Raw genomic sequence first — 13348 nt, forward strand, 5'->3', positions numbered from 1 at the left:
GCTGCTACAATTGATACTGGTTGGCCAGGGATGAAGAATCAGATGTGAAAGAGGCCAGCATCATGGAGTCAAAAATCTTCTGATAAGTGTTTCCTCAGGGTCACCATACGGAAGCTGTGACTCAGAGGGGCCGATAATATAACATAATTGAATGTGGTAATGTACAAGACAGTTCAAATATGAACTCTGAGCTGTTATCATCATGGACATCTGAAACTGTAGGCCAAACAACAGCCTTTCTTCTACAGGTTGCCTTGGTTTTATCACAGCCAATAGATTTTACTATCTTGTTTGTAAATGTAAAGAAACAAGTAAAGCTCACTCTTGAACTCTTGCAACAGGAATATATTAAAGAGACAGGGAAACATAATGAAGGGGACATAGAAACTCACGTTAGTCAGGCATGGTGGGACAGGCCTTTATTCCCAGCACTTGGCAGGGGTAGGTGGATTTCTGAATTTGAGGCCAGCCTGGTCTACAGAGAGTTATAGGTAAGAGACCCTATCTCCAAAAAAAAAAAAAAAAAAAAAAAAAAAAATCAGAATAGAAAAAAACTACATACAATTTAGTGTGACACGACAAAACTACAAAACATTAGGGGTTACAATATATTTTTTAAAACACAATTTTTATACCTTATTCACTTTTTCAAAACAATAAAATGTTAATTTTAGTTCTGTATACTGTTTTCTTTGAGACAACACAGGATCTTCTCTTGCTTCAAATGCTTGAGTGCTGGATTTATAGGCGTGAGCCAGGCACATATAATGTTTTTATTATCAAATTACCACTGTCACAATAAACATATGTAACATAAGCATTCTTAAAAAGTTGACAGTAAAAACCTTCAGATGTTGCCTTTCCCTGTTGCTCAAGTACTCCTGCCTCAGTCTTTTGTGATACTGGAACCATGTGTGGCCCCTATAAAGCTACATGTTTTTTCCCCCTCAAGACTATACTGAAAAAAGAAACCTTTACAGCAATTAACGTTTGTTGAGTATTGAACACGTTCCTAAAAATTATTTGCATTGAAAGTGTAAACTATATCACAAAGGTTCCATTACCCTGTTTTAAGTATCAGTCAAATGATCGTTTATGGAACTCTAAGTCATATCTAACTAAGTCTGAAAGTCAGACATTCTAGCTGCAAAGTTCATAGTGCTTTTAATTATGTAAAACCAAGAACTCAATGAATTTAGGTTTTTGGAAATGTTTTGTTTTCCTTCTAACAAAATCATTTTAGTTCTCACTTGCTTGAAACGTTATGTGTGAACACTGCTAGATGAATATGAAAGCACTATGTAACAAAAACAATTAACGACCACAACATTAAAGCTCAGTATTAACAAAAGAGATTTAGTGTGTCAGAACACAAAATAATTCCACGCATTAAACCATATATTAAATCTGAAGAGCACCAATTAAGAATAAAGTCATTTGTTACACTTGTAGTCTATATATAAAGATGTAATTGAAGGATTGAATAGAAACGTAATTAGTGAATTGTTTGTTTATTCATTAATATGTTGTTGAATTAGGTATTCTATACACTATGTTTATGCCATTTTTGTTCTACTAGATTACATATTTATAAAAATATCCAACTTATTTTTATGAAGAAATTAAATATTTCTGAAAAAGAATCATTTTATTACTGTTCTCTAACAATAACCCTGAAGAAACTCCTTTCCAATCAACTAGCTACGTCAACATCTTTGTTCAGTGCCAGCTTCTAAACCTTGAGTTTACATGGTTCTGTTCCACAGAACACCACTTCACCCTGTTACATAGGATACAAACAACATTTTGTAATAAACAAGTTTCTCTCTGATACAGAACATTTTTTTTCACCTTTCCCAGCAATCACGCAATATATTAAAAATGTAACCTTCAAAAGGCACACACATTTACACTTTTAATTCTTTATTGTCTTAAAATTATACAGGTCCTTTACAATACAGAATTTTGTTATTTATGACCTCTAAATGTTAATGTACAATGAATATCTTCTTCTGAAGCTCAACCATGAATTACGAGTTCATCAATATGATTATTTTAAACAGTCCTAAGATGCTGAGAGGTCTGAGACCTGCACTTGAAAAGATCAGCGGTACAGACTTTTCCTCCCTGGAGACCGGATGATCTGTGTGAAAAGTGCTTTTGAAGATTGCTCATTATGTATGGTCGATCTTAAAGTCAGTCAAATTACACTTTTTTTTTTTTGAAACATTAAAGGGTATTTTTTTAAAAATGAACAAATTTTCTTTAGCAGTCTTCTGAGGCAAACTCAAAATTACGATTATCTGCATGCAATAACACTCCTCTTTAAATAGTTTGGAAGGATTTATACATTTTATAAAGAACATGTTAAAGAGTGCAAGGACTCTTAAAATCACAAGAGGACAAATGCTGGTAACAACACTGGTAACTACTCAGCTAATGTTTATTAACAGGCAATTAATGAGGCTAATCACAAGCCACAGTTCAGGCTCTGCCCTTGGAAACATCTACTTTGGTCCGCATTTCTAGTTATTTGGGTGGAAACAAAACAAAACCATTTTGATTCAGCCAAGAATTTAATAAATTTATTGTTCCTAAGATGTAGTCACTTAAAAGGTAAGTGTAGTTCACCAATGAAGTATGTTGTCATGTTTACTTTTGTAAAAAAGGATGGCCAGTTGTTTTTGGAGTGGTTTATCAGCACTGAAGGACAAATCAGAAAATGGTATCAGATGTAGAGATTTTTTCTGTGGCTATACTTTCTTATTCCATGACACAGCTTTCACTCTGTAAAACTTTGTCCCCAAAGGAACTTTAAATCTGTTTTGTGCCTAAGAAGGAAAGGGGAAAAAAAAAAAAAGGAGTCACTGAATGACTGAACCAAATTAAATAAGCACCATTCTACCATACGGTTTACTGCTAGAGTATTGCTAGAGTATTGGAGACTGGCTGAGGGAGAGTCTCTACTTTGTACCAAACTATAAACATAGGCTCCTGACTAGTGAGAATATATTAGGTAACTCATATTATCGAGTGTTGGGTGTAGGGAGGATGCTGTAGCTATCCTATCCCCTTCCCTCTAGATCACAGATCAGTCTTACTATACCCTGGATGGCCTGGCACTCATGACGCAGACAAGACTGGCTTCAAATTTGTAGCATCCCTCCTTCGCCTGACTTACAAAGGCTGTAATATATTCATAGCCCGAGATGGCCTAGAACTATATGGATCTTCTGTCTCTGCCTTGGTTTCAAGTGCTTTGGCTAGAGGTATACTACCAACCCTGGCTTGTCAGTTTCATTCTAGCCTCCAAATAAAAACTAGAGAGCATCTTTCATCAGTGGTGTAGCATATAAAAATGACCACAGACCAACTATACTAGTAAAGTTCATTGCTGCTTCTAGTTATACAGTGTGCTTTCAATGTAAGTTACACTGGTTGTTCTCCTTTATAGGTGAATGGACTGTTGGCAATCTACCTCTTCTATCTAAAGATGATAGCAATATTTACTAGGTTTCTGTCTTAAACTCAACTTAATAAAATTATAAAGCTCTAAGTGAACAAAAATCAGAAAATATTACTAACCACTTCCATATAATAAAATTCCTAGGTTTACCATTACAGGGTATAGCTCTTACCTTTTTGGCTTGACAGTATTCCTTTTCCATTACTTTTCCAAGGACCCAGGGTCTTCTAGATACACCTGAAGCTAATAAATAAATTGTTAATATACTTTCAATGTTCATTCATGAAAAAAAAAACTTCAGAATCAAAACAATAGTGATATTCTCAAAAGGATGTTTAAGTACTTTAAAGCCAGTTAAGAATCACTGAACCAAAATTTTTGTTTATTGACGAAAAAAATCTATGATGTGTTCCAATATATAAATATGTGTGCTTTTTAAAATGCACATTATTCAAGGAACACCAGTAATCTAAATAGGAGTCACGAACCAATAACTAACTCAACACTGCCACCTACTGAAGGAACTATAACTTGCGACCTCCAGACCAGAATGGCAGCCCTTCAGTGTGTTTTAGAACCACAGTGCCTAGCACAGCAACACCAACACAACTGGGTCTCAGTGAACAATTAATACTAAAAACCAAATGAAGGGTAGAAGTGCAGAGACTGAGAACAGCCAAGACTACAATACTAATGAGAAGACAAGCACTTTGTTTTCAAATTCACTACAATAGCAGTGCACATTTTCAAGTGCACATGTTTAGAAATACACATAAAAAATACATATAGGGGGAAATGTTAACAGGTCAATCAGGGTAACTATGTGGGTGGTTTGCTTTTTTTTTTTTTGCCTTATGAATCTTCATAGTTCTGAAGGATCATTTTCATCTACGAATATAAAGAGCTGAGGTACAACTTGAGACACAAGACATTAGGGTTGATCCCCAATAGGGTTGAGAAATGAAATCCCCCAGGTAAATACAAGGAAACAAGTGCAACAAGAACAAGGCCAAAGGGCAGGAAGATGAATCCCAGCACAGTGCTCCATGCCTGGAAACAGAGCAGTGGGTAGGTACAGGGGAGATGAGTCATGAGTTCAAAACCAACCTCAGATGCCTGACAGTCTGTGACCAGTATGGGATATTTGAGACTATGTCAACATTCCAAAAATTACAATAAAAAATGCTGCCTATTTCCTAAATTTCAAGGTGAAAACAAATTATCTTCTCACTTTTCATGATTATGTAACTGCTGTCCTTAAATAGGTCACCCACCAAAAGCCACGATGGAGTTGTCAAGTGACACTGCCCTAACCCAAGGATGGGGATTTATGTACAAGTCAGTCCATATAAGAACATCAGATCATGTGGGGAAACTGATTTTCCTTTTCTTTTCTTTGTTATTTGAGCAGGATTTCTCTTTGTAATCCTGGTTGTCCTGGAACACACTCTGGGTCTAGAATCCGAGGTCTAAGTGCATCTGCTGAGACTGAGTACTGGCATTAAAGGCATGCCGTGATCCACCACACTTGGCTTGGTACACTGATTTTCTAAGCAGTCCTATTTACTCTAAGAATCCCAGAATAACTATTTTCTTCTCTTTGAACTCTTTAATGAACCAAAAACTAAAAGGTATTGTTGAATAAAGAAAGCTCAGTTTCTACAAAACAAAACTCCATAAAGCAATAATGATGATGATGAATCAATGAACAAATGAACAAGGTAGGAAAACAAATCATAAATAGTACAGGCAAGGCACTACACCTAAACTAGTTATTTGACAAACACTGGCAATATCTCTGAACAAAAAAAAAAAAAAATATACTAATTGTCAACGAAATGAACATCAAAATTCTGACAGAAATATTGCAATTACTAGGTTACATCATGTTTGAATATATATGCAGTCTGAGCAGTTAATCTACTGTAGAATACTATATTCAAACTTAGAATTATCAATTAAGTCCATAAAAATATGTGGCTAGTGTAGATTTCATTTTTAAAAAGGCAAATTTTCCTAATGACTTAACTCGGGTATAGAATACACAACAGGAAGGATGCATATTTTAGAAATGTGTGTGCACTTACCTCCCTCACCTGGTTTGAGATCCAGGGCAGGAAGAGACTCTGAATGCAGAAAATACAAAGTAGGACTAACAGTAAACAACACATAATTGTCATGCCGCTCATCTAGGATGATGAGAACCAAATCTCCCACCTGAAAACTAAGAAGAGGTAGGTTATTGTCCTAGAGAGCGCTAATCACGTGACACAAACTTGAGAGTCAGCTGGCTCAGTGTCTGTGGGTTCTATACTCTCTGCTTGTGTGGGGAAGGAAAAATACCTAGTCATAAGTTAATTTTTTTCTCTAATCTTTCATTCCTGGAATTTCAATTCTTCGATGTGTTACTCTTTATTTCAAAAGAAATACAAATACACACATGTGCTGAATCAGGCCGTAGAAAGGCACAATACAGATCTATTGAAATAACAGGTGAAGAAATAGTTACAACTACCTATGAGCGTCTACCTCTCAAACTATGCTCAAAACATTTACAGGTTCTGAAGATCAGCCTCAGATTTAGTTACCAAAGTAATTTTATGTGCTAGGTTCTCCAGCTGACAAAGTCAACTATGAAACGTTTTTCCCTTCCCTTTTTTGAGACAGGGTCTTGCTACGTGGAATAGGCTGGCCTTTGACTTGAAATCATCTTTTGTCTTTACTTTCTCAGCACTGGGATTCTAGTAGAAGCACAGTCTAGGAAGTTTTAAATGCTGCTACAATGATGTGGTAAGTAGCGTTTTGACTGAACACCAAACCTAATATATTAAAAGGAGGTAAAGGATCTTTTGCAGCTGTAATGCTAATAAGCTCGTCTCTAATCTTCCAAAGACTACTGATTTGATACAGAGCTGGTGTTAAGCTGACAGCTATCCTGCTACTTCATCAGTTAGAAAAGATAAAACTGAGATGCTAGGGCCAGAACAAGGATATCTGAGATTCATAAAAAAACACAAGACAAATAAAACAAAACAAAAAAAAAACTCTTCAAACCAATTAACAATGAAGATCTACTATAAATAAAATAAGGGTCCTCACAAATACTTAATCCAGAAGTCAAGTCCTGTGATTCACCCCTTTAACCTAACATTTGAGCCAGCAAGGCAAGAAAGTGGTGTGTGGCAGGCCAGAATGGGCTATACGGTAAGACTCTTGTCTTAAGAAAAGTAAAGAAGTGTGTAAAGCTCAAGACTTTTTGTACAACAGGGTTCCCTGAGCTGCTATGGTGCTTTTCTTTATTATTCCAAAGCTCCTACCTACCAAACAACCCCAGGGGAGACAACTACTTCTGACTTAATTTGGTCAAGGAAAGCTAAAACTGTTTTGACTGATAAAAATTTCAAATTATATTCTGAATTTATAGCACATAAGAACATAAAATGGAGAAACAAAGCACAGCAGCTTAAAAATCAACATCTTCCATTTTGAAGTGAGGATGAAAAAACTAAGGATGTTTTCAGAATGGACACTGAGCTGAAATGTTAGCCACTGTCAGGAAAAGCTTCCTGAGTTTTTGTGTGAATGATAGAATCCTAATGGGATAGCTCAGAACACAGTCCCCAGAGCTCCAGGAAAACAGTGAAAAACCTTGCTTTCCAATGAGTTTTTATCTTATCATTATGCACAAGGTATTGGCTTAATGAGTGTGGATCTAATAATCATTGTGACTACAACACATTTTCATTAATTCAACAATTTGACACAAAATGCACAAAATAAGAATGAGATACTTACTCTCTAATGGCTATTTTTTCAGAATGCCTTGAAGATACTGAGGACAAGCTCTGAGACATCTGAGACAAAAAAAAAGTGGAATCATGCATTAGCTGCACACACAGTATCGTGCTCACCAGAAAGGTCTGCTGTTACTGTTTTAATCTATGCTCAAGCTGAGGAGGCCACACGAATGTACGTTCATTAATTCAACACTGAAATCTAAATTTGTGTGCTAAATTCCATCCACTCCATTCCAAACACTATCTGGTACAAAAGCAAGGAATCGGAAACAGAATTATCTGACTAAGAAGGCCTAATAGCTTTCAGAGATTTGGTAAAATTACCCAGGAGAGTGACATATGTCCTACCAGTGAAGTTAAGCCACTTTTAACACATGTTCAATTTTATTCAGATTTTCTAAAAGCTCACTCTATAAAAAGCATCTAAGCTTGGAGAAAAACATGTCCATGTGTGGGAATGCACACTTCTCTGGATATCAGGTCTAGCTGTATGTGCCAGTTCTCTGGGTCACATGGGAGCTCCTCTACTTCTCTGGTTACTACTATTCTAGGTGCTAGAACAAAGCAGTTTTAAAATCTTTCTTTAACTTCCCTATATGAAAACAAAACAACAAAATATTAGTAAAAACGTCAGCCAAATAAGGCTTATATTTCCTTGGGGACTCTCCATAAAAACAATGTATTCGGTGCTGTCATCTGGAATAGGCCACTCTTCTTTAAAGCCTTCTTAGTAATACTATAATATACAACATCTAATTTTTGTTGTTTGTGTGAAGGCAAAGGAAGGAAGCAAGAGGCTGGCAATAAATAGTGGCGTGTGCCTGGCTGGAATCACCACACGCTAGAGGTAGGACTGTGCATTCCATGCCAACTGAAGACCCTGTCTCAAAACAAACAAACAAACAAGGAAACAGAGAGGGGATAAACAGAGAGGGGATAAACAGAGAGGGGATAAACAGAGAGGGGATGCTTCACTGCTACTGTTTGTAATGTGGTGAATCATGCTGACTGTAATATATGGGTATCTGCGTTAAAAGTATTTCTCCTTTTTTTTTTAAATCACTGAACATAAGCCTGAAACTATGTCTCCTTTAAAATATGCAATTAGCAGAAAGTAACTGCTTTAGGTGCTAGGAATTCAATCTGACTTAGAGGAAAATTAAGTAATTGCTCTATTGAAACATTATTGCCTCTAAAGTGGGCTGCTGGAAGAATTTTTAAAAAGACACAAGTCAGGACAGAGTAGTTATCTTCACTGTCAAGATGCATGAGAGTAAATGTTAATTTTCAACAGATTACAAAGCCCTCCCAACTCATTGAAGTAAACACACAAAGATTACATGCATAAATATGGAATCCCAAGAAATGGTAGTTCCTTAATAATAAAGACTATTCACTTTCATTTTTTCCTAAGTATCAAAGTAAGGTAGTCAGTCTCCTTTGTTAAATTCTTGTACAATACACTATTTTCAAGTCAAGAAAAACAAGATATGGGTTAGAGAGGTGGCACAGTGGTTAAAAACAATTGCTGCTCTGGCTGAGGACTGGGGTTTGGTTCTAACATCCATGTGATGGGTCAATTATCCACATGGACTTACAATTTGCACATAAAGTTAAACAGGCAAAACATTTTTACACACAAAATAAATCTATTAAAAAGGGGGGGGGGAGGTGATTCTACAATCAATCAAAATGGAAGCCCTGACTAGATTCCATCACTTGATGGAATCCAGTGATGGCCAATGTACAAAATGGCTTAAAAACACTAGTATGAATAAATTACACACATTCTGGGCTGGAACGATGACACAGTAGATTAAAAAGCAGATGCCACCAAGCCTGATGACCTGAGTTCAATCCCCACGCCCACATGGTGGGAAAAAACTTATTTTGTCCTCCAGTTTCCATAGTGATACCATGGTGGCACACATGCTCCCTTCTCTGATTAGTAAATGTAAAAACAAAATTAGAAAAGGATATATCCCTCAGGTGCATGATGCCTATACCAAAATACAAAGTAAATTTTTAAAAGAGACATAGCCAAAAAACTCTTACCAATCTTTGATTTAACCTCTTGTTTTCTTCTTCTTTCAATTGCAATGTCTACAAGGAGAAAGCAGACCTGTGGTTCATCCTTGAATGGTTATTAGCAAGGTTCTCATCTTCAAAGAGAGTACATGCCTGGAGAGTCTCTAACTGTTCTGATCACTAACCATTTTAGTGAGAATGAGAATACTGTCCTAAAACTTGATTTCAAATCTTGTCATTAGCTGCATAATTTATAAACACAATAAATGCTGCATTTATCCCACCCAAATTTGCCAGTTTAGAGGTGGAATCGGCATTTGCAACATATTGTTACATCCTGTGTGATCCTAAAGTGTTAACCACAGACCAAGAAGAGAATGGCTAACAGGTTTGAGTTAAACTAGACAGTTTGGCTCTGGAATAATTTCACACATCTGAGCTGGTATACAACAGAGACACTGGTAAACATCATCACGACCCAAAGAATGAAACTAGCCATTGAGGGTTCATTCTGTTTTCAAAGTACTTTTAATTCATAAAAATTGTCAAATATTTATCTTTTTATTTTTGGTTGAGTATGTGATCCATGTGTGTGTTTCTGGGGTGTATGATTTTGTATGCAACTTCATTACTTCAATCTTCACTTTTTTTATATTCTTGCTTATCTTAAAAAAATCTACTTTTGTTTTTAAAATAAACTTGCTGAAATTCTTATTGCTATTATATTACTGTTTTCTGAGCTGTTAAGTAAAATTTTATAAAATAAATCTTTTTTTGCCTTCTAGAGATGTCAAGCACTGAAGAAGTTACATAGTGAGACCTAATCCTACTAGGAACACAAATGACAGGCCTTCTAAAACTAACCATAAAAAGACTTAACTCATAAATGCAAATCAAAATGCAATGTGTTTAAAATGAAAGGCATTTAAATCTTGTCCCCGGGTCATCGTAGTAAACAAGTACTGCACAGAGTCTGCTCACCCGTTCTAGGAGCATGATCCTCTGCTTCTCTTCAGATAGCATATTTTCTCTAAAAGTGAGAGAATGGTGGTTTTTAAGGTTTAAGCACTTTCATGGAATGTACGTTCTGAATTGTACATTCATCAACAAGATTGTAGAAGCTTATCTGGGCATGGTGCTACATGCCTCTAATCCCAGCACTTGGGAGGCAGAGGCAGGCAGATCTCGGAGTTCAAGGCCAGCCTTGATAACTTGATAACTAGTAGAGTAAGAACTTGTACTAACTTTTCTAAGGTAGCACATATTTATCAGAACGGCTGATACTCTGTATTCAGACTTAGACACTTCCTAAAACTATAAACATAACTTTGAATGTTTTTATGTAGAGATAATTTCTACAAAATGCATACTTTCTCAGATATTAAACATTCTTTTCCCTACCTGAATTAGTTTTGAAAGAAAAGTATATGAGGTTATATAGCTCCCTTAGAATATTACATTGATTATACTTGGTTTTAGATCCTATTGTTTAATCTAGAAAAGTCCAATTTCTCCTTATATACCAGTATTTATACTCTTCTTAGAGGCATCAATAGCTATACATATAAATAAAGATGTGTTAAAATTTCCAATTGTACAAACTCACCTTTTTGTTAAAAGTTGGGGAAATTGATTGTCATTTCTTTTGTGTGTGTGTGTGTGTGTGTGTCTATGCATGCGCTTATATGAGAAAACCAGGTCAACATCAGGAGTGTTGGATGAGACTATTTGCTACCTTTGTGAGTTTTCTCACTGACCCAGGAGCTCATTAGTTCTGCTCCAATAGCTGGCCAATGAGCTCTGAGGATCTGCCTGCTTCTGTTCCCCACCCCACCAATATAGGTCGAAGATAATAGATGCATGTTTTTATACCTTATACTGAGCTTTCTATATTGTTTCTATATTGTCTATATTCTAAACTGCCTCTCCTGTTCATAGAAGATAGCTGGGTTTATTTCCCCCAGAGGTCAATTTTCCACTCTGGATTAATTTCTGTCATTTATGAGTTTTAATTACCACATTCTCTTAGCATGTCTCTACACTATCTTTTAAAATTACTTTTATATGAGCTGAAAACAATTAATAAAGCTAAAAATACTTCCTTTCTTTAAAATTTTGACTTTTTTGACAGCCTCAGCTAAATTGTTCAAGTTGGCTTTGATCCCACTGTTGCCCAAGTTGAGCTTTAACTTGTGATTCTCCTGCTGAGATTACAGACCCATGACACCAGGGTCAGGCCCAGTGTGGCGCTGTTGAATATAAAAGCCTCTGATGAACTGAGTGGAAACTAAGCCTACTTACTGGACAGACATCATGCTAGTCTCCATTGCTGAATCCACTCTTCCCTCGTCCGTCGTCTCCATGGCTGATCGCTCTGGCTCACCTGGGAGCTCAGGTGCACAAGCGCCATAAAGCTCTGGGGCTGCAAGCACGGGTGCTGAGGGAAGGACGCTGCTGGTGCGCAGTTTACTCACTTCCTCTTCAAGCTTCTTCTTCTCTTCAAGCAAACGAGCTCGGTCCTCAGACAGCGACTCTATCAAATCTAAGATCCCAAATTCAAAGACGCATGCATTACTTACTGAAAACATTTCAAAGTATTTTTAAAAGCATATTGTAAGATAACACTAACCTTTATCCCGCTCTTGCTGCTGCATTGTACTTTTTAGCTTATCGCTAAGATCATTTATTATGTTTTCTTTTCTCATTTTCTCTCTTGTTAAGACTGTGTTAAAATTGGTCTGAAACAATAGTAATAGTCAATTAATTGCACACACTTAGGAGCCAATGCTATGGAAACAAGATTGAGAAGTATTCTTTTCTGGGGGACATTTAGGGAGTCACATGACTAAGCAAAAATGGTATGTATTGCAGTAAAGGTTATTATTTTCTTTATTTGAACTCAATATCTTGAAAACAAATCTTATTTTCTCCTTGTCTGCACTGTCAGAAGAAAGGTATTAGCAAATGCTTGAGATTTTAGGGAAGGAAATTAAATGATGAACGGTTTAAAGAGAGTGCCGTTGTATACATGACTTTTTCTTTGGGAAACTTACTTTCCTCTGCAACCTTGGATCTTTGGCTAGCTCTTGATTACTATACTCCTGTGTGATTATCTTTCTCTCTCTTATTTGGACATGTGCAATGCCCTCCTGGCCTCTTTAGCAACTATACTTATTACTCCCAGGTTTCACCCATTCTCATTGCATGAAGTTCATATATCTAATTGCCTAGAGGGATCTGAAAGACAACTGGCAATTTTAATTGCATTTTAATTAACAAAGGAGATTAAATTTGTTAAACATTTCATTTATATTCATTAAACATATCCATTTATTAAAATAAAACAAATACATAAGTGAGAAAATGATCTAACCTGATTCTTTTATCTGCTTAATTAACATTTACCCAAAACCTTTTGGAAATCCATTAATGGCAACAGATTTTTGTTTGGTTTGTTTGTTTTAGATTTACTTATAATGTGTACATCGTTCTGCCTACATGTATATTTGCGAGTCAGAAGAGAGCACCAGAGTTATGAGTCACCATGTGGTTGCTGGGAATTGAACTCAGGACCTCTGGAAGAACAGCCAGTGCTCTTAACCTCTGAGCTATCTCTCCAGCTGGAGAGAGCTTTAACAGGAAAACAATTTGACAGTTTCAGACAAAAATCTAATGGCAAAGAACAAACTAAAAGTTTCAGGATACCAAGAACATTTGAAGAGCACTTTCTTTGAAGAAAAAAGGGAATCTTACCAATATAACTTACAATGTTTACAAATTAACTTACTTATTTTGTTTACAATGGGAAACCAGCATATAAAAGCACATTAACCATTATTTATTTTCATGAACTGTGCTATTTCTGTAATGTGAAATAGATTATGATGATCACAATTTATAATAAGCAAACTAGACTAGACTCTTATGATAACTCAGGTAGTTGTTAGCTTCCCAGCTTTGAATCCATTAATTCAGCCCCTAATTCATTTTGGGAATTTGAAATTGAGTATATATTATAAAAGAGCACAGTGAGAACTGCAGAGAAAGAGCCCAATTG

The 13348-nt window shown here is 36.1% G+C and overlaps 1 protein-coding gene across 4 annotated transcripts in view; it reads right to left on the reverse strand.

Annotated features, from left to right (window-relative positions):
• Positions 1 to 778: 778 nt before the first annotated feature.
• The window catches only part of Rb1cc1 (RB1-inducible coiled-coil 1), a 63913-nt gene continuing 51343 nt past the window's right edge, over positions 779 to 13348 (reverse strand). The window contains exons 17-24 of one of the 4 annotated variants that reach the window (NM_001107901.1): positions 11921 to 12029; positions 11593 to 11833; positions 10273 to 10321; positions 9319 to 9366; positions 7262 to 7320; positions 5554 to 5690; positions 3639 to 3709; positions 779 to 2831 (exon numbers count right to left, since the gene is read on the reverse strand). In NM_001107901.1, coding sequence (NP_001101371.1) covers positions 2754 to 2831; positions 3639 to 3709; positions 5554 to 5690; positions 7262 to 7320; positions 9319 to 9366; positions 10273 to 10321; positions 11593 to 11833; positions 11921 to 12029 — 792 coding nt within the window. In that variant the 3' untranslated portion in view covers positions 779 to 2753. Of the gene's footprint in view, positions 2832 to 3638; positions 3710 to 5553; positions 5691 to 7261; positions 7321 to 9318; positions 9367 to 10272; positions 10322 to 11592; positions 11834 to 11920; positions 12030 to 13348 lie in introns of those variants that run through there. The other 3 variants (XM_006237794.5, XM_039109749.2, XM_063287519.1) reach the window with 3 other exon arrangements.

Source organism: Rattus norvegicus, chromosome 5 (genome assembly GCF_036323735.1).
Source record: "Rattus norvegicus strain BN/NHsdMcwi chromosome 5, GRCr8, whole genome shotgun sequence".
Classification (NCBI taxonomy): domain Eukaryota; kingdom Metazoa; phylum Chordata; class Mammalia; order Rodentia; family Muridae; genus Rattus; species Rattus norvegicus.